The sequence below is a fragment of the Lissotriton helveticus genome, chromosome 6, assembly GCF_964261635.1.
Source record: "Lissotriton helveticus chromosome 6, aLisHel1.1, whole genome shotgun sequence".
NCBI classification, from domain to species: domain Eukaryota; kingdom Metazoa; phylum Chordata; class Amphibia; order Caudata; family Salamandridae; genus Lissotriton; species Lissotriton helveticus.
The window spans coordinates 1,893,130,445-1,893,152,134 of NC_136067.1; the positions used below are offsets into that span (position 1 = coordinate 1,893,130,445).

The following is a 21,690-nucleotide window of genomic DNA, read 5'->3' on the forward strand; positions in this document are numbered from 1 at the left end:
GCTGTTAAGAGTTTTGTGAGCCATTCCTTTGGCTATATAGGGGGGGGGCTGAAGCTTTTGAACATGTGTAAAGTGTTGATTTGGTGGGATCATAGAAGGTCAAGGAATCTTTCTTTGAAGATAGCCTCCACTATTTATAAAATCAAATTTTATGAGCCATATGAGGAAGTGATTTTGAGCTCTGTGCAATGGATTTACTCCAGTCTCTGCTGCAATACTGAGGCTGACTAAAATAAACGTTTGCCGCAGAAGAGCATCTAGATGCCCCTTATTTCAGTGAAATTTGTTCTGAAAATCAAATGTGTTTTTCCAGACTTGTGTTGCCATTTTCACTCTCTGCACTATTTTCTAAATGAACAGAGTAAAGGTCCGGGGTCCTGCTATATAGCGTACACTTGATGAGCCACTGGTGATTGCAAAAGGTCTGGGATATTTGCTGTCAGCATGCAAGTGGGTGTTAGGTTTGATTAGCAAGAGGTGCAAATTTGAGTGTTTTCTGTTAGCATGATGGCTTGACCTCTGGATTCGTGTGCCAAACAGGGCACTAAGAGTATTTGTATTGAGTGTCACTGATGATTGTATTTCTCCACAGGACAATGAGGTCTCTGCATTCGAGCTGTGCAATATTTTGAAGAGAGTGATATCCAAGCGTAAGTCTTTTTTCAATTAAATGATTCAAGACACCAAGCAAATTTATTATGTCAAATCATATTCTTTATCTCCACGGTGGAAGAGATTGGCCGAATAGCAAATATAGTAGTATTTTACCTAATCCCTACAGGCCATACTAATGTACAGTCACCTATTTCAGTGAAATGACTACTAGAAAAGTTGATAAGAACTCAAAGTATGATGCAACTTTTTACATAGTATAAATCATAAGAGGGTATATGACACAATGTGATGACAAACTTCATACAAATTATAATTTTTCCCAAACAAATGGAGTGAACGACTATTACAAATGTTTTACAAAACAACAAGAAATACACAAACCAATACATTTGATAAGCACCTTAAAAATCCACCTAAATAGGTTATGTAAAAAATTGTTAGGATAGAGAGCCTGATTGTGAAAGGTGGATCAGGGCCCCATGCAGTTTTTACATTATTTGAGTTTGGATTGCAACCCGTCTGGCACTGAAGATAAGGCAGCTGGTGCTATCAGTGGCATTAAAGAAAATTTTGAATCCAGGAAAATGAGACCAAAATATTGGTGTTAAATGTAGGCTTTATTTCCACATGGCAGCACCATCTTAACAATGAAATAAATTCACCAATAATCTTTTTATTTCAGGTCCAGACATTAAATCAGACGGATTCAGCATTGAAACCTGTAAATCCATAGTTGATCTTCTTGATGTATCCTTTAAATATATACATTCGTTTTTACAGATGAGCCTGTTAGAGGGAAACTAATGAATAGTGAGGTGAAGCTTCAGCATCTTCATATGGAGCAGCAGCAGTGGCCATTTTATTTTTTCGTCATGCAAAATAGCGTGTATCACTTGGTGCCACAACACACACTCATGATCTTTCTCCATCAGATTCGATTCCTGCATGCTTTTTGGCATTTGAGGGCAGCTGTTCATTTGAACATCACTCTTGCTTGGAACAGATGAAATGTCTTGGTGAAAGCCGCAGGAGCTGCGGTATTAGCAAGACACAAGTATTTCTCGATGCAGCCAGTCACAGGAGATACCAACTACATCAGAAATTAGCTGCTTCTTGTAATCTGGGCCTAAGCACAGCCAGTGTGCTTAACTTTTCATTTGGAGGGTAGGACTGGCTTTCTTGTGAGGCAGCTTTGCAGTAAAATGCATAAAGATTTTTGCAAACAATGTAGACTATCTCTGATTTTAGGAACACTTAATTACTAAAGATTTTGGGTTGAAAGAGCAAAGTGCAAAAGTCTTATTGCACGACCAGGACACAGTTGAGTGAAAACAAACTGTTGTGGTACTTCAGGGCGTAAAGACAACAAGAAGTACCTGGGAGAGACCTCTCAGCACAGGAGCATTAAAGCACTGCACCGATCGAGACCAAAACTGGAACTTTATAGCACTGCCAAGCCACTTCAACCCTGGGATTGGCCTGGCGACCATTTCTCTAGTTGCAGTTAACCTTCGCTGCTAGTGGCCTTCGTCCATAGGCAGAAAGTGTAGGTTCCCGATCCTGACCTAAGCCTAGGCCCTGCACCCAACATCTTCTTCAGCAACAAACCCCAACCTCACACAGCCACAGGTGAAGGCCCAACCATGTCTGGGGGCGTATCCCGGCTGTGTTAAGTCCGTTTTCTTTTCCTATTTTTTTATTGTTTTTAATATTTTTCCTTTTTTGTTTTTTATATTTCATTATTTTTTTTGCTCAAAATTTTACCTTTTTTCATCAGCGTAAAATAATGGTTAAGTAATTGCAAATTTCTCGAAAACGTGATTTTACTGTGGCAAACCTTATTGTAATCACCATTTCTCACACCTCTGAGTGCCCCCAGTACTCCTCTGGGGTTTGGCTTAGCTCATGGTGCCCACCTTCAGCTTTGGAATATTTTTCTACAACACAAAAGTCAGAATTTTCAGGATGTCATAGACAAAAATAAATTCCGTAAAAATATTTATAGGCAATTGACAGGACTAGCAATCTTTAATGGCAGATATACAAAACTAATTACCCTTTAAAGCCTGCCTGACATCTCTAAAACTACTGACTGTGTTTACACTAAACCAACGAAAGTACACTTTGAGTAAAGTTATATTTTCATGCCAGGTATTGCATAAATCTGATCATTGGTTTTGCTGAAATTGCTAGCAAAGTTTTTTATGAGACTCAAATACCTTTCTTCTCCTCACTCCCCGCACCTTTTAACTTTTCTCCCCTGCATGGAACAGCATGAAAATTCGCATGTTGGACCTTAATTGGCTATGCTAAGTGAAAGCCAAATTTGGTAAATGGCTGTCTACAAATTTTCTATAACGCAAATGGACATTTGGAAAGCTGTCCTGATCTCTAACTACATAGTGGCTGCATAACTGGACCAAATGTGCTTGAAGAGTGACCAATGAATATTATTGTTTATTTTAAACAAAATGATCTGGGAGAGGCTCTCAACTCCCTCCTGCCCACATTTCATATTTTAACAAAAATAACAGGGCCCCTTCTGTTTAAAATACACATCTGTGCTCATTATTCTAGTGTTGATTTTTGCTTTAAAATAAAACAAAAAACCTGGAGATGGTTTACATAGTGAGCCACATTTATCAACATTTGTATTAGCGATTGCCTAATTGCAATTTTATGCGAATCGCTATCAGGTAATTGCTATTACAAATGTATGAAACTCCTAGAGTTTCATATAGCAATTTGTAGGGGGTCGCAAATCTACCTACCTCATTAGTAGTAATGAGGTAGGTCGCAATTTGTGACCCCCCCCCTAGGAATCGCTAAAATCGGGAAGGTGACCTGCTCCAGACCACCATGTCAATGATTGATTTTAAATAGAGCAATCTTTTTTTTTTTAAATGCAGTCCCATTCTCCATAAAGGAAAATGGGTTGCGTTTAGAAAAAAAGTGGTTTTATTTCTGAATGGGAACGTGAAGTAGGTAGTGAAATTAAAATGTTATGCAACCGCATTTCGGTTACAAAACATTCCTACATACCAATGCAATTCGGTATTAGGAAGTGACGCCATAAACACGCCCCTTCCTAATAGCGAATCGACAACCCATTTTGCAATTCAGTAATATACCAAATCGCAAAATAGGTTTTGGTATATTGGGAAAGGCCTTTTTGCGACCTTAAAAAAGGTACGTACAAGTGGTCCAGTATTTCTTCTCTTAAATGTATCTGGCATTTCACATGTACATCATTGCTAATTTCCTGGAAAAAATATGCAGTTTGTGGGGGTAATGACCCAAATCGTCTAAGCAATGTGCTATTGAACATAAAACACTTTCAACAAAAAGCATTAATCTATGCGCAGTTTACAGGTTAATAGTTTCACCTTTTTTTCTTATGTTTCTCTGTGGATGTAGCTGGCGTTGTCCATTTAAACCAATGTATTTGATTCTGTAACAATGGGCAAGGACCGATTGCCATTGTCCCCTCAAATAGTAACTTGGCTTAAATAGAACAGCCTGCTCTGTGATCAGATATATAAGGTATTTCAAAATATCCTGGGTGCTCCATTGGTGCCAAGAAGCCCTATATCATGCATATTATTTGGTAAACAACCGAGAGTGGTTCCCACATGATGACAGATAACTATGCCTTTAAGGCCTTCACTTTACTACTACTGCTGTTACTTCTTAGCAATTGCCCATATCACTGTCTTATGCCGAAAGAAGGATAGGACTTGAAAAGAGCGATGCCTACATGGTACGAGCGGATACAGATATCACAAATTGGTATTAGTGCACATGTATCGTGGACAAAGCTGGGGAAGCACTGTCTTTGCTGGGGCAGAATAGCACTAAAGTTCCGTATATGTTGGCAGTCCTTCATCACCACCTCTCAATGGGTTCAGCAGACTGTTGAGAACAGGCTCTAAACTCTAGGTGAAGCTTCAAAACTCTGGTCCCTAACCCCAGGCAACGGGTGAAGCCATGAACGTTTCTTCGTTCACGAAGCGGGTCAACAATGTTTCTAGTTTCACTTTGATGTGTTTTTCTTTTAACAATACCTCTTACAGACAGATGGTTCTGGCAAGCTGGGGATAAAGGAGTTCTACATACTATGGTCTAAAATTCAAAAATATCAGGTAAGAGAAGATGACAATGGTAATTTGGACCTATGTTGGTCTTTTAGTTTCTAGATCATAACAATTGTCCTAACATGATTTGGTTCATGAAGCTATCGCTCCTGCAGTATTAGAGAAATAGTACTATGGTATTGGCCAACGAGGAATGCTTTCTTTACTGTAAAAATGAGTTACAAAGACACACAAAGTCACATTTACCGGGAATACTAGACTCGCCAACATAATTACAAAGAAAAAACCTTAGCAGAAAGTAATTATAACTCCATCTCCTTCCCAGTGGCTCTGTAGGCCAGAATCAAATTCACATGTTTTGTCTTCTTCATAAATGTCTCTAATCCTGTTTTGTCTCTAATCCTAAATATGAGCTCCACTCAAAATCAATATGGCCCTCCCTCCTGTATGGCATGGTTGCCATTCATTACCATCATGGTCCCCACTCTCAAAATGACAGGACCCCCACTTATTATCAGGGTCAAGCTCCTCTGTGCAGAATTCGTGCATCTCTTTCCCCATGCGCAAATCTTACATTAAAAAAATAAGCTAAATTTTGTTGAGAGCACTGCCACAACCAACATACCTTTGATCCATATTAAAATTAAACCTTTTTCTATAGGTGATTTAAATTGCAGTGTTTCCTCTACAGATACTAAAATAAATAAATATGCATGAGTCACTGAAAAGCTCTGCTAGTCAAAGAACCGTATTTCTCAAATGTATTTCTAAATTTCATGACCTTAAAGTGCTTTTCAGAACCTTCATCGTGGTATAGTCCACTTGCTTAGAGAGCACTGTAAGCGTGCACCCATAATGGTTACTTCCTAGGTCTTCCTTCCTTTTACTTTCATCATTTGATAAAACAGTATGTGTTTTGCCCATGTCAGTTGTTCCACTCCTCTCTGTAACATAAAAATAGATTGCAAGTTGTAGTCTGGAATAGCTACAGTGTGCTTGTTTTGTAATATACTAAAATTCAAATGAATTATGGAAGTAAGCGTGTTACGGGGTTATGAAGCATACACAAAAGATTAGGTTTTACTCATGCCAATAAATTATCTTTTTGTATTTGTAGAAAATTTACAAGAACATTGATGTTGACCGTTCAGGGAACATGAATGCTTACGAGATGAGGAAAGCATTAGAAGAAGCAGGTAAGTGGGCACAACTTGTGCTTATTTAGGAAACAAATGCTAAATATATTTTACTGTGCATTTGGCAGTATAGCGTCCATTCTGAGGTCAACTTTTACAGCTTGTAAGTATTAGAAGATGCAGTTTCGGTACTTTGTTTGCCTCCATCAGAACCCTGCTGGAAAAACATTTTGAAACCAAATGTTACAGAAAAAGATCAAGTGCAATATTTGTATAGTCTTAATAACCTAAACCTTCAGCATGGCCTGATATCTTTATGTGGAGGTGAGAGCTTTGACCTAAGCACATCCACCAACAGTTCCAGTCCTACTTGGTTGTTCAGTAGGAAATATTTTCCAAAAGGAAGTTGTATGTATATTGGCTAATATTTTTTAATTTCATTTGAGCAGTCTTTTATACATGAAATAGATTATTGGAACCATACTTTGTGGCTATGTTGCACTATGTCAGAAAATAATTGACAAGAGTGTAGACCAGAGGTCTTCAAAATGTTCTGCTCTGAAACCCCCGATGCTCCACCCCCCTCCATTATGTCAAGGCTCGTGGGAGCAGGAGGGACATGGCTGTGTGCAGGGGAAGGGGCTAATGAGATGGATTCAAGAGTACTTTTTCTATAGCTCATAAACCACACTAAATATGGGATTTATAACACAGCAAATGCATCAAACAAAAAAATGTATCGTCTCAAAAATACAGCTCCCCATAATTGGGGTGTTGTGAGCCCCTCACACGTTTGGACCCCAATGCAACTACACCTGCTGCACTAATGATAACTGCATAGCAGGCAGTCTCCTCTGCATCTTTCACCTCTTCCCCACCATGCCTGACCATCACTTCAATCTTGAAACCGACTCTGTCCCTTTCGCACAAAAAAGTGCTTTCACATGTTGTCTCCCTTTTTTCTGCAAGGGAGCCCTTGGTCCTAATGCTAGAAAGGAAAATAAGATCCAATGCCTCTTTTATAAAGGTAGACAGTCATAATTGTGATGCAGTGGGCCCCTCAAGCCCCTGGGCCCCAGTCCTGCTGCATCTGCTTCATTATTGATAACCAGCAGTGGCCGCTTAAGCATTTCGTCAATGAGACTAACAGTTTTGTACAAGTCCCATTGCAGTTGAGGTCATATTGCTAAAAACCATTGCACTTCTCAACTAAAAATATCATTATCATCTATACTCTTTGACATTGAGTGCTTGTGCAATCCTTTTATTAGAATAGGTACCTCTACCTCCCTACTCCCTCAGTATACCATCCTACCCTGCTTGCAGTAAAATTGCAACTCCTCCAAATGTTACATTTGACCTAACAAACTCCCCACCTTCCCTACCCACCCCACTCCTAGGCGTGTTATTGATTGTAGTCTCCCCATGTTCTCGGATTACAAAGGACGCCCAAAATCCTCCACCTGCCACGTTATAGAAGTACTCCTATGGCCGTAGAAGAGAGTGGTTTCTGCCTCCCCATCAGTTTCTTCCTGGCTCAAGATTGCAATGACGGGGAGTGTGGATTTCTGCACCATTCATGCTCTTGCTGCCTCTAGTGTTTTTCCACTGTCATTCTTCTTCGCTGTTCGCACTCTGACCGCCCCCTCGCATTCTGCCCATTTCAAGAATTCTTTCCTCCACCTGTGTATATTAGGGCCCGCTGCGATTTCCCTCTTTGCCAACACTAAACCCAAGTCTTGGAATGTACTTTATTTTTGGAGGTGTGGGGGAACCAATGCAACAAGCAGTGACCCGGTGTTGTTGGTACCTCCTTTTCTGTCATCTCCGCTAGTAGTGCACTCCCCTCCCAAACTCACTCAATTCTGGGCAAGTCCAGAATGGCTGTATTAGTTTTATTACTAAAAACTATATTTTGTAAGAACTTGTTTTTATCTCAAACAGTGCATCGTTTAGCAGCAGCCTAGTTTAGATTATGTGAAATACTATTTTAAAACAATGACTTACATATTCACAGTGCTTTCTGCCACAGGTTGGGACCTCCTACACTATAAACAGGGCCACTGGAATTATGCGACGGGAGAAGGCCAAATTATGCTGCAGGATTGGCTACATTTTGCAGAAAGCAAAGGCAAATTATGCTGCATAATGCTGCACATTTTATGAAGCAAACACAAAGATGATGGACGGAGTGCTGAAACTTTTCAGACACTCACCCCCTGTCACAGATCTGGGTTGAATCCATTGTTCTTTAGCTCACTTTGCCACCCCAGTTAAGACTCAGCCATATGCAAATCAGTCCTGACCCTGTGCCTCATGGGAACAGTCCAGCCCAAACTGCCAAGCCAGGTCTTCCCTGGACCAGAAACAAGCATCCTGGGACCAGTTTCTGGGTAACACCCCTGAACAGCCAGGCTAGCTTGAATCCAGAGGCAAAGTGAGCAAGGGACCCACGTCTAGGCATACATGGCGCACTTAGGGCGAGAAAGAAAAAGACACACAAATGATGGACAGAATACAGAACAAATCAAAACAGAGGGAAGGGCTGAGGTGGCTCCAGTAAAGGAGCTTCCACCTCTAAGTAGTGACTCATCCAACTACATTCCCCCAAGCCCCTAATTACACATTACCTGTCGGGCGGACAGTACACAATTTTCTCTCACTTGGAGGAAATCAAATCAGACCAGTGGGTTTTAATGGTAGTTCACTGCAGATACTGCCTACACTTCTCACAATGTTATGTTATATGTTATATGGATATTTATTGCGCGCACAGTTACTCGTGAGTATCCCGGCGCGAAGCATAACCACCGAGAAGTCGAGAGCTGAACAGCAGAACATAACAACTTTAATAGGCTACATTAAAAAGATGAGTCTTAAGAAGCTTCTTAAAGCAGCCAAGGTCTCTGGTGTCCCTGAGAGTAAATGGGAGGGAATTCCAGAGGGCAGCGGCTTTAACCGAAAAGGATTGACCGCCCAATCTGGTTCGCCGGAAGCGGGGGACTACCATCCCTCATGACACCTTTCACTTCGGACACCTCTTCTCCAGATACCATCTCTGTCTTTTTGAGGAAGAGACACAAGTGCTTCTCCAGAAAGGGGCAATACAGAGAGTTCCTCCAAATAATCAGGAAAAGGGTGTGCGTCTACTCTTTACTTCCTCATTCCCAAAAATGATGGCACCCTCAGTCCCATCCAGGCCCTCTGGCTCTAAACAAATACATCCTTTTACAAACTTTCCACATGACAATGTGGCTGGTTGTCATCCCTATGGGTCTGACAAGGAGATTACATGATTGTGCCAGAGCTTAAAGGCCCCCAAATGCGAGGCTGTGGGCAGGAGGGCGTCTCTTTCCACATTCTTTGGCTATGGCCGGTGATTCTAAGCTACTGGGTCATGTTGGTACATAGAATGGCTCCGGTGCTTGACCTTGTGGTCCCCCTGGACGTAAAATGGCTCTATTTGGCCATAACAGGAGAGACCCACATCGTCCCTTTTTGAGAACCTTCCACTCACTTAAAAACACACTGAAACCTCACACGCACCACACATAGCCAAAATATAAAAGTGCTCCCGGGTAGTTGCCGGTTAGCAGCACGCCGCATCCCGTAGAGGGGTGCGAAGACCCCAATGATGAAGCATGACACCAAGGGTCCTTTTGGTGTGTGAGGGGTATTTAAAGAACAGTGTGCTCCCCACCATTGTAGGGGCCACAACAACATCTAAATGTGGATTCTTCTTGTTTAATTAATGCTGTAGAGGGAGAACGGATCCACTTTGTCTCACCTCTCCCCTGTTGTTATATTTATTTTTCACCCTTTGAACCTTTACACTGATGCCCCTTACAGTTCCTTTAGTGGAAGGCAGCCTTTTTAGTGATCATAAATTCTCTCAAATGCATTTGCAGACTGCAAGTACTCATCTTCCAAAAACCACTCGTTCAGGTTCACAAATGGTCTCAGGCTCTCAAGACCAATCATACGTTTCTCCCCAAGGTGGCATCACCTTTTCACCTCGGTCACACTTTAGAACCCTCAGCCGTCTTTCTGCACCCCAATTTAGTAGCATGGAGCGCTCTACAGATGCTAAAAGAGATTTTGTGTCCTACATTGACAAACAGTCCCTTTCATAATTCTGACCAACTATTTGTAGCCTTCGCGATACTTTATAAGGGTCATCCAATTTCCAAATCACATATAGGAAGATAGTCCACTGCATCCAAGCTTGCTGCCACAAGCCATAAGAGTCTTACCTGTACCTCCCGGGGCATATTTAATCAATTAAGGGGAACTATGCCTTTCTTAGGCAACACACCTCTAACTGACATTTGCAAAGGGTCCACTTGGTTAACACCACACACTTTTACCAAGTACTACTGTGTGGACATCTTAGCCTGTCAGAAGGCTCTGGTTGGCCAGACAGGTTTAAGGACTTTGTTCCAGATATCTGCATAATCTACTCGCTAGCCACCGCCAATGGAGGCTTCTACTTTATAGTTCATGCAGAGCATGTGTTCCTACAGCCACATGGCTGTGAACGGAAAATGTTACTCTATAAGGATCTGTTCAGAGTGAGCAGTGCTGTAGATTCACATCCCCGGAAGCTTGAGCGGATTACAGATTTCTTCTTTTATTACCCAGTCAACAGGTCACAATATGCGTGGTGCGCCTCCATAAGTTCTTACTCGCTAGGCGAAAAACAACCTAAGGTGGAGTCTGTACCCATGCACACTGTGGGCCACAGGAGTCACAGCATATCTTGTGACTTGACAGATTTCTTAAGAAAAACAATTTGCAAACATCCAAGCCCAACACTAGATGGCAGGAGTATGCAGAGAATGTGAACCGATGCTTACAAGTTAAGTAGCATTTTCCTGCTGTTATATGAAAACTTTAAAGGAATTTGCCTGCAGGCTGCATTGATAGCAATTTGCGGTTTTTTCCTTTAATCTAAAAAGAAGTATAAACAAATAAATTTACTGGAGTACAACTAAGTTGCTGGCAAACCGCTTTAATGAAACATTTTACAAAAGGCAATAAAATGAAGGAAATGGAAGCAGTCAGGCTGCAACTCTATGGAATTGGAAATTGACACTATCCCATTAAGGGTGCCAATAGCCCCAATAACCTATCATGGCCAGCAGTTTTTATATTTCAGTTATGTTTTAGTGATAAGGATTCATGGGCACAAGGCTCTTCCCCATTTTTGTTTTCACTTTTCTAACAAGGAAACTCAGCCAAATGACATTCTTTTGGTTTATACTTAATGGTCTTTCAATAAAGCAGTGTTTTTCTAGGGCTTTCCGGTAGGAATTTGTAATTTTTTTGTGTTTTGTACCACAACTTCTCCCAGGTATACCTTGCGGTTTGTAATCTGTCCCTTCCTTTTGCAGGAAGAAAGAAGAAAAAAAAGTGTGTGGTCTGTGTCTAAGACATACACACTCTTGAAATGTAATCAGAATGTGAGAGATGCAGGAAGATGCAAAAATGCGGAATTAGTCAAATCATTTTAGAATGGTAGGGGAGGGTGCACCTCCGTGTCATTCTACAGATTTTGGGGGCCACTGGCAAGAAATATTTTGGGGACCCCTGTTTGGAAAAACTTTGAATTTTATTACCCACTTTTGTAATTTAAGTCATGTGATTCCAAACAGTATTGAATTTTATGTTGAGATTTGAGATCCAGAGATGCACATAAATGAGGTGGAGATAAAGTTCTGTCTTCCAGAGGCCTCTTGGAAAGTGGAGGCCCTGGGCATATAGTCAATCTGCTCATGTCTTAAAATGTCTTTGATGCTTCTTCCACTGTAAGTGACTATGTTCTGTCCAAGAATCCCTAAATGGGTAGGTCCGTAACTAGACGCCATCATCATTCATGCCATTCACTCTTAAGACCGTGCGCAGTGCCAAAGACGACTTCCCATTCAATGAAGACCTCAGTCAACATCGAAACATTCAACATTGGCAAGACCAAAGACGCCGAGACAGTTTTATTCTTCAGAATCAGAATATTCCTTTCTTTTCCTAAAACGGCTCCATTCACTGTCAGTCTGAGCCCTCGTCTACCAGCCAGGACAAACCCTACAATTCCAAGAAAGGCACAGACTGCAAGATGCAAGTCAATGGCTCCTAAATCTAGTAGATTGGGTGTGCGAGACAACACCCCAATCTCCAAGACATCACCATACTCTTAAAGATGGCATGATACAAGAAGTGAGTACTCTATGAAACACTATTGAAAGCCAAGGAGATTGTATAAGAATTATTTGACAGTTCGTTACAATACTCCAGACAGAGAAACATCACCGGACTGAAAAGGGGTGGTGGGGCTCTTACTCGCCTAAAATTCCTGCGGCATGAGCCCTAAAGGATTACCTCCCTGTTAAGCATCTTCTGTTGTACACTTCAACATATTTCACATTGTCCTAACATTCGGTTCAAGAAAGCTCAACATGCCCATGGTATCCCCAATGTCCAAGGCCTCTAATATTCAACACCAAGCTGTATCCAAGCATTTTCTGCCATTAGTCTACAGTCTCACCGAGCCTGTGATCGGAGAAGTTTCCTACACCAGCGTCCGCTAGAGTTGCAACGCCGCATTTCATGTGAAAATAGGATCTACTACATACCCTGTGTTCCCCAGGTGTACTCACAGCCAGACTTGAGCATGGCTATTGTAAGAAAATGGCTTTCTTTCACCCCTTTAACAACAACTACACCAAGCAAGGAGAGCAAAGAATCAGGCTTTATATATTTGCAGCGGCCCTGTATGGTGTTCCATAGACTAGAACAGCCAAGAGGACTTATCCAACCTTCTTACACTGACTGGTCTTGGGCATTTATAGTCTTCTGTCCACAACCATGCCTCTGTTTCTCCAAAATACTGTCTCGCAAGCAGACAGAAGATTACACACAATAGATATTAGATGAGCCTTGCATTTTTATAAGAGCCAAACTAAGGATTTCAGAGAGTCCAAACAGCTGTTTGTCAATTATGGGCATTTGTATACATGTTTAGCCATGTCGATACAGTCTTTTTCCTGGTGGATCGGTCCCGGTGTATCAGTATTCACAAGGAGTAAACCTGAGATCCATTCACAGGAAAGTCTTTAGTGTCCGGAATACAATTCAAGAGCTGAGGGTCAAGTGAGTTAAGCCACCTTATTTCACTTCAATTTATTCAGAATGTCTTTGATAACATGAACATTCTGATGTTTCTTGTTGGTCTTTTATAGGGATGAACCATAGAAATCACAGTGTCTGGCTAACCATGGAGATTCCATGACGGGGAAGGGAAATGTATTTACTTACTTCCTAGCTCTCCTTCATGGGACACTTCAATGGCATCCAAAACAACCTACCGTCCCCTCCGATATCCACATCACAATGCCCTCCGATATCCACATCACAATGCCCTCCGATAGCCACATCACAATGCCCTCCGATAGCCACATCACAATGCCAACCGAAATTAAGCAATCGCTCGCGCAGAGCACAATTGAATAGTTGTGCTTCAGTCGCCCTTGAAGGCACAGTGTCTCTTCTCAGTTTCAAAAAATTGCTGCTTATGACTCAGTTTTGCTCATTTACTTCCCTCTTTCCCTTTAGAACGATTTTGTAACAAGGGTTCCCAGCAGCTTAGTTTACATGTCGTGCATTTTGTATTATCATGGTCTTATTTTCAAATTTAAAAAACAATCGAAACCGTAGAAACATAGGCTGCTAAAAGGCACTTTAAAAGAATGCTCTCTTGAATTGGAATATGGTATCTTGCTTAATTGCGCCGGTATCCTGTATTTGAGTGGGAGTGTTCCATTGTCCTAGTTATCAATGACGAGTTTCATGACGGATAACTGGGATTAGTAAATATAATAACCTTTCCTCTTACTTGAAACATAAAACAACAATCATTTACAATGCAACGGTCTCGCCTTTGTAAAAGTTAGAGCTATTGGCATTGTAAATGACAAATTTTGTATTTGTGTTGGTTTTGAAAACAGATAAATAAATGGCATTGTCATTTACAATGCCAATAGCTTAATCTCTCACAAATGCGAGACCTATTGCATATGCACACACACACACAGAGCCGCATGCACACACACACAGACAGAGCCACACACAGAGACACACACACACACACACACACAGAGCCACCCACACAGTCATTCACATAGAGCCACCCACACACACAGGGCCACCTACACAGTGCCACCCTCACTCACACAGAACCACCTACACAGAGCCACCCTCACACAGCCAGAGCCACCCACACATAGAGCCACCTACAAAAAAAGCTATCCACACAGAGAAGGGCACAGGCACTTCCATGAAGTGTCAACTTATGCCGATGGGGCAAGGGAGTCTGAGGGGGGAGCTGGGAGGGGGGGGGTTCACCCCTGGCTCCAGGCTGGAGGGGTGAAAGGTTCGGGAGTGAGAGTCCACAGGGACTTCCATGAAGTGTTAACTTATGCCGGTGGGGCAAGGGAGTGTGAGAGGAGAGAGTGGTAGGGGGTTCGCCCCCGGCTCCAGACTGGAAGGGGGGGTCTTCCAATTCAAGAAGTGTCCATGTGTGCCGGTGAGGGAGGGGGAGCTGCCGGGTGTGGGGAGAGGGCAGGGTTAAGGTAGTTATGGGTGAGAAGGAGGGGTTCAGTGTGAGTGACAGAAGGTATGACGAGTGAGGGCTTTGTAGGTATTGAAGGAGAGGTCAAAGGTGAGCAGTGACGTGTGGGTGACAGGGAGGCTGGAGAGGGGAGACAGTGTACTTTAGGGTTGATATTGCTTATGTTGATATGCCTTCCATGCTGGATAGTGCCTCTTCCAGTGATTGTCACTCCTGTCAGTAAACATGGAGTCTTGCTAGTTGCTACTACAATACTATATTAGGGTCCTGATGCTGAACATAAAAATATTGGTGGCCATTTTCCCTGCGGCTGAACATGAACATGCTCCTAACCTCTGCTGTGGTTACAGTCCAGCTTTAGAGTATATAGCCAATGCCAGGGGATATTACCAGAATGTTATTTTAACCATGCAGCCTCTAACATGCTGTGCCTTTAGCAAGCAAAGATTCCCACACAGGTAAGTACCAGACAGAACATTTTTGGTACTTTCAAATGCAGGGGGGTTAGGTGCAGGACCTTCCCTTGGGTCAGGCCCTGCTCCAACCCGGCTGTGGGCAGCTTAACCTTGCTGTGCACAGCCTTAAGCAGTGTGCAGCGGGAGCTTGGCCACTCGTGGTGGATTGGGTGCAGGGCCAACCCCCCCCCCTACTGCACACAGCCAAAGGCTGTTCACAGCATTGGGGGGGGGGGGGTAGCTGCCCTCGGAAGGGTTTAAAAAACAGACATTTGAAGGTGAGAAGATTTGGAGTGTCAGGAGTGTTGTAGATTGTTCCATTGCTCTGAAGCTTAATCAATCCAAAACTGTAATATTGTACCTGGAATGGCAAGAGAGTTTGTCATTTTTCAGTTCAGCATGTATGACACTATGTTTAAAACTCTGCTAGAAATGGGAATGATAACCAGAATTGGACCTGGGAACGTATTATCATAATGGGAAGTTTTGCTTGTGGAATTGGGCAGATTAAAGCAATTGTTGGTCTTGTATGTTGTAAAAAAAAGTAATAAAATAGTTCAATTAAAAAAATAACTCTGCTAGAAAAAAAACAAATTTGAGGAAAACGGATCTGTAGTGCCAGTGTTGTAAAGTGTTCCAAATAAAGGAGCTGCTCTCCACCAATAACGTGGGAACCACCCAGAATTAGCTATCCATCTATATCTATACACACACACATAAAATTACTTCTGTCACCCAAAAGATATGAGTTTTTAGGTTTCAAAAATGGGTTGGGGAAGGGGTTGTAACAGGTTTTTAGGGCTAGGTAGGGTAAGAGGCAGTACACGATTTTTTAGGGTTCATGCGGGTAGGAGTGTGGGCTAGTAAGGGTTTTAGGGTTCAATGATGGGATAAGTGATGGAACATTGATGAGGAGAAATGTTTTAACTATATCTCAGTTATAAAATGGGGTATGTCCCTCATTTTAAAAAGAAAATATACATATTTTTGTTTTTTTGTAAATGGCTTTTAGGGGGATTCTCCCCAAATAAAAGCAATTTTAATATATATATCAATACTTATTAGCTGACTTACTTACTCCCCGGACAGTGGGTATGACCCCTGCAATGGAATAAAGTGCATGACTGATGGCTGAAGCCCCTAATCCACAGTGACGGGTAACAGCTACCCTTCTTAGACACTACTACATATCCTGGGTATACTAATCCAGACAGATCTAGTTATACATCTTCTCTTTTGAGTACACAGCCCCCCAGCTTGTAGTTACACAATGCTGGTGACTACAGTCATGCTAAATTGTCAAAGGTCATGGATGCCACAGTCAGCCAATCCTGGTTTTTAGGCAAGGGGCGTTTTCAGTCTGGAATAGACGTTTCAGTGCTCATAATACAAGTTAGGCTCCCTACCAACGTCTGGCTAAAAATCTAAGAAAAGATGCGAGAGAAACACTACAATCGGCCCACTTGACAACCAAGTGGATACGGTCCCTGTCGGGAGATATGACTCCCACTGGAAAATCCTTCCCCCGGTACCCGTCCCGCGGACAAGCAGCCAAATTGCTCACCTCGAACATCAGCGCAATGAGCACGCAGACCAGGAGGCAGAAGCAGATGTCTGCGTGGTTGTGGATGAAGAACTCCTGGCTGAAGAGTGGGTAACTTTTTGTCCTCCTGCGAAAAGCCATCTTCCTTCCCCCAGCACCCGTTCCCTCAGCCTCCGTCCACAACTTCTGCAGCAGCCCCGGCCAACTTCATCCCAAGCCCTGCCCCTTGCTTGGCCACGCCCACGCCGGTAGCCGCCCCCTGATGGTCCAGCAGGAGAGCATGCGCACTTCTGCCAGTTGTCGGCCAAATGTATTTCCACGGAGTACGTTAACGGAAGAAGCTGGCAAATATTCTGCGAGGGTCTAACAATATATTCCAAGAAATGCATGTTACAAAAAATTAACCATATCGGCAAATAATTCATTGGAATTATTTTTAATTAAGTAACCTAGTCACAGCTATGTGCAATAAACTATTAAAATATTCACTGTGTGATATTTTACTGTAGAAAAACGTTGCTGTAGTCTTTATAGACTTGAAGAAGAAAAAATTTCTGTCAACCTTTTGAGTCTTAGTGGGCATTCCCATTGAACATTTTGCACTCAAACATGGCCGCCAAGATTGCTCGGCTTGAAAGCCTGACTAAGGATGCAGCTCAGACTGCATATTCTGCATTAACCTTTTGTCACCCGTGGGCTAGGTTACGGGACGTGGAATGAATACGTTGGTAGTAGTAGCAAAATTACTCTACTTATGAAAGTGTTTTGCCAATATCCGGTGATTCTTCCCCCAGAAGAACATTTAAGCAATTTACAAACAAACTACTTTCCCATCAGTTTGAAGTTTTTTCTGCTAGCCTATTGCAACTTTAACAGTTTCATGCAAAGACCGTCCCAGCCGAGCCCCGGCTCCGCCGCAGTCCTGCCCCTTTTCCCATTCCCACTGTGTTTCGAACCTTAAACATCTGGTTTATGGAACGCATGGGGTGAGACATTGTTAGGCGAGTTTACACCGTAATGATTGCTGAAATCTACAAGCTTTTTTCCGTAAAATCCTATTCTCCAAAATGTGAGCAATAAAAGTTGGCCCTGTATTCCTTGTTCGTGCACTAATACAGGGCAGCACCGCGGTTCCTACGGTGTGAAACGCCCCATGACCTACAAAACAAGCGACATTAACCTCCACACATAAGGAACATTCCCTTTCCTGCACGGTTATGTTAAAAGCACCTCTTGCCCAAGCGGCGACTGTAGTGATCTGCGAGGGGGCAAAGACAAGGACTGCGGGAGAAGGGACGGACAGCGGGAAGGTGGTCAGGATACAACCACGCGGGACAGGGACGAGGTTAACAATGAAGAAAAACATCGGTGTAAAAAAAAAAAAAGTAAACGCCCACAACTTCATGACAGAAAAAAGGGGCAGAGCGAGAAAAAATCACTGGAACGCCCACAAATCTGCTCCGAGAATTACTGACAGATCTCTCATCCAATGGCTAGCCTCCATTTATGGAGCTAGCCAATGGAAGAGAGAGTCGGGTGAAAGCCCCTTACTGAAAAACATAAGATTTCGCCTGCGCAACTCTGCTGCGCAGTGAACGCCAGGCGAAACCTAGAAACACAAGTAGTGTCTATTCACCTCTGGTGTTTGTTAAGGTCTACCATAATACTGTGTAATCCATGTATTCTGTTTTTACTCCACAGGGTTTAAATTAAATCGCGCCATGCACCAACTTGTTATTGCACGATTTGCAGATGACGATCTTAACATCGACTTTGATAATTTTGTTCGATGCCTCATTCGACTCGAATTTATGTTCAGTAAGTAGGATTTGTCACGTCAGATTTATAATTCTTCTTGTAAGTAACATTTGTTTATGATTTTATTTTATAAAATGTATGATTTTTATGAGCAGAACAGTTGTTTCAGACATTTGATCACTGTTCAAGACCAAAATGTGTCACAATTGTAAGGTCACCTAAATGTGTGTATACACTAAAAAGGCATTACCTCCTCATCCCTCCCACTTTTCTCCATTACATAATGAGGCCCCTGTGCCTCGAAGACACACCCCGTACCAATATTAAAAGGCCCCACTCCCTCCACGACTCCTGTATGTACCAAACTGCCATAGACACAGTGGCCTGACAACAGGAATGGCGGGAGAGCCGTAATGGGGATTAACGAAGTAGGACATGGAGTAATGCAATTGCCGGTAAGTAATGGAAGCAATGTACATTCTGAAAGCTCAGACAACACAGTTGTTAACTGGATATACATTGGAGAAAACAGATCTATAAACTATCTTACAGAGATGCGCATAAACACGGGATTATGGTGCTTGACAAATTACGAAAACAAAATTGCCATCACCAAGCAGTATTTTCTTGTCCTGTACTTCACTAGAATCCCCTGTATATGTGCCACTTGATCATGTGGATGCATATACAGTAAAAAAAAAAATAATCTTGAAATAAAACATGTTTCAAATGTCAAACCATTTTTGTGTTTAAATGATTTGCACTAGTCTTGCACTCTGGTGATCTCCAACCATAACCTAAACGTAAAGGACCATTATGTAAAAATAGAAGATCATTTTCCAAATGGTGGTCTGGCAAAGAAGCATTTGATATTTGCTCACTGGCTTTTTTCTTTTTACAGAAGTGTTCAAGAAACTGGACGTGGATAAAAGTGGGACTATTCCGTTGGATTTCGTCAATGTAAGTTTGAATGCCATGTTCTTGAGTTTATCAAACTTTACGCCCAAACCTTCATAGGGAGCTTTCGGGTGGCCGGCTACTCTTCCTGGGTTTAGAGGCTTTTCTCTGATTAGTCAAGGTAGGGCAGGTGCACAGCAAGTTTAGACGATTTAATGTACTTCTCAAATTTGTTGGTGCAACATAAGTGACGTCGAGTGTCCTACGGCGTCTGTTGAAACAAAGGTCAAGTGTGAAATCAATGGGTCATTGGTTCCATCCTTATGTGCACACATTCATTCCTCATACAAAGCAGAGGTTCCACTGCATGTTATGCGTTTTCAATATAATTGTTTTAATTCTTCAAACAATTTTATCTTGAAACGTTTTCATTTCCTGTTTATGATCCGATAATCAATCATGTCTTATCTTATTCAACTTGTGACAATGTCTTTAAAGCAAATCCAATGCATTTCGGGCCATATCATGTGCCCTTCATCAGGGAGAAGACACTAAAAAGTAAAACAGAAGTACAGCCAAAATAAAACACTCTGTCAATGAATTTGGTCAAAGTCTCAACTATAGGTGATTTGCCTATTGGTAGGTCATAATAGTGATCAGTGCAAATTAGGGGTTACACCTTAATAAAGATTGAAATGCCCGTGTGTTTTGACAAGTAGTAAGGGTGGGGGGGGAAAAGTATCGTCATCTTACATGTCATGGTAGCTGTAGTTTGACGAGATTATCGCTGTAAGTGGAAAAACGACAAGGCTAACATTAATATACAAGCGCCCGGTTCTCTTCGTAGCGAGAGAGTTCTTAAATGACAAGACATTACGGTCATCAAATAACTAACCTGTTCGTAAAGTTATTCACGTTATCGCTCTTCTCTTCAAGACGCCGGTATAGACGTTTCCGCCATTGACCGTGTTTAAACAGTTTAGTGTCTTTTCCCTATCTGCAGGTGCCAGTGAATCTAGGGATAGTCTGCGGTAGTTTTCACGCCTATTGAAGGTGTAGTACCTAGGAACCAGCCAATCACAATGTCTGCACACACAAAGTCACTCTTCTAGCAAACCATGGCACCATGGCTAAAGAGGCAGTGTGTGGCCCTGCCTATGTGAGAGCACCAGGTATTCCTGAATCCAGAGTCATACGCTAGGGATTCGCCACAGATTCTGAGATGGCAAGAGAGTGAGTGAAGTTAAATGAAGTACATACGTGTGGTTTTTAACCTAAATATTTCCCCTTTCTTTTTTTCCTGCAGTGGTTGACATTGACCATCATGTAAGGTGGAAGCAAAAGAAGAGCGGCAACCTCGGCTGAAGACTTGTTTATCTCATGGAGTCAAAGATTTTTATTCTACAAAAAATAGAGAAAATATATATGTTTAAATATGTGTATATGGAATGTTTAGGTTTTATACCGTCCTTTATAAACTAGGGCTATTTTTATGGCACCCTTCTATATTAGTGAGTTAGTGGTCAGTTTAAGAAAAAAAGGAAAATTGGTCAAGCAATAAAATCTGTAAAACCGTGTCTACATGGCATACATTTAAGGTTCATAGTTCATGACTCTCCCACGAGACTGTAACTACACTGAATCGAGGGAGGTTCCAGCCTGCTTCATTTATGGTCAATTGCGGAGCAGCAGTGCTTAATTTGTGAAGTTTTGCTGGCGTTTGCCGGTGCGGATTATTGGAACCTATTTATTAACACCGCACTTATGACAGTCTGCCACATGGTAGCACCGTCTGTCTATTTCTTGAGCGGCACACACAGTTTAACAATTAAATACACATTTAAAAATAATTCTAGTGCCTCTAGGTCATTCTTAAAGCTTTGGGTGGCCTGGAACTGTCACAATCATGAGTGTGCTAGTATGAAGCATTAATACTGGCATGTGGTACAATGCCAGGTCCCGTCATTGGTAGTGCAATCGGCAGTGACCTCCTGAGCAATACCTTGGGCCCTGGCATTCATACATTGAACTCTGTGGACCAGGCAGCCTGGTTGCCAGGTCACAATGGTGCCACCTCACCCTATTTCATCACCACTGGATTTTTTGCTAGGGTCTGCTATTTTTCAAAAGGCAGGCAGGGAAACCTTAAATGTCCGTTACATGCAGTGAATTTTCTGCATGTACAGCAGGGCCCTGAAATATGGCACACTTAGCCTTCCACTATGCCTTTAATTAATCAACCCTGCTGACGGATGCACTGAAGAACTGATATCCCTGCCTTCCTGTGTATAGCGAATGGCCCTCTGTTTGGGTAGCAGCACTCAGGGTCTCTGTTGGGCTGGCGGGCCACCCTCCGCATCTTAAGTGACGCCCTTGGTGCTGAAAAGGAACACGAAGACGCTCCCAGATGTAGTTCTGTAGCTATAACTAGAAAACTGAACCACATCTTTTATTTGTCTCACACTATGTCTCCAACTTTGATGCCAACTTGTCACGCAATAGGAGTGTGTTTCAGCTGATTTATTGGATTTTGTGTTGTATTTTTCATTTTTTACCTTTATCCGCCTTA

The 21,690-nt window shown here is 42.2% G+C and overlaps 1 protein-coding gene across 1 annotated transcript in view; it reads left to right on the top strand.

Annotated features, from left to right (window-relative positions):
• LOC144763859 (calpain-2 catalytic subunit-like) overlaps positions 1-20,602 on the top strand; it is a 238,017-nt gene extending 217,415 nt beyond the window's left edge. Inside the window, exons 15-21 of the mRNA XM_078649841.1 lie at positions 593-650; positions 1,298-1,362; positions 4,689-4,757; positions 5,827-5,905; positions 18,168-18,284; positions 19,126-19,184; positions 20,428-20,602. Of these exons, the coding sequence (XP_078505967.1) occupies positions 593-650; positions 1,298-1,362; positions 4,689-4,757; positions 5,827-5,905; positions 18,168-18,284; positions 19,126-19,184; positions 20,428-20,451 (471 nt within the window). The 3' untranslated portion in view covers positions 20,452-20,602. The remainder of the gene's footprint in view (positions 1-592; positions 651-1,297; positions 1,363-4,688; positions 4,758-5,826; positions 5,906-18,167; positions 18,285-19,125; positions 19,185-20,427) is intronic.
• Positions 20,603-21,690: the final 1,088 nt, after the last annotated feature.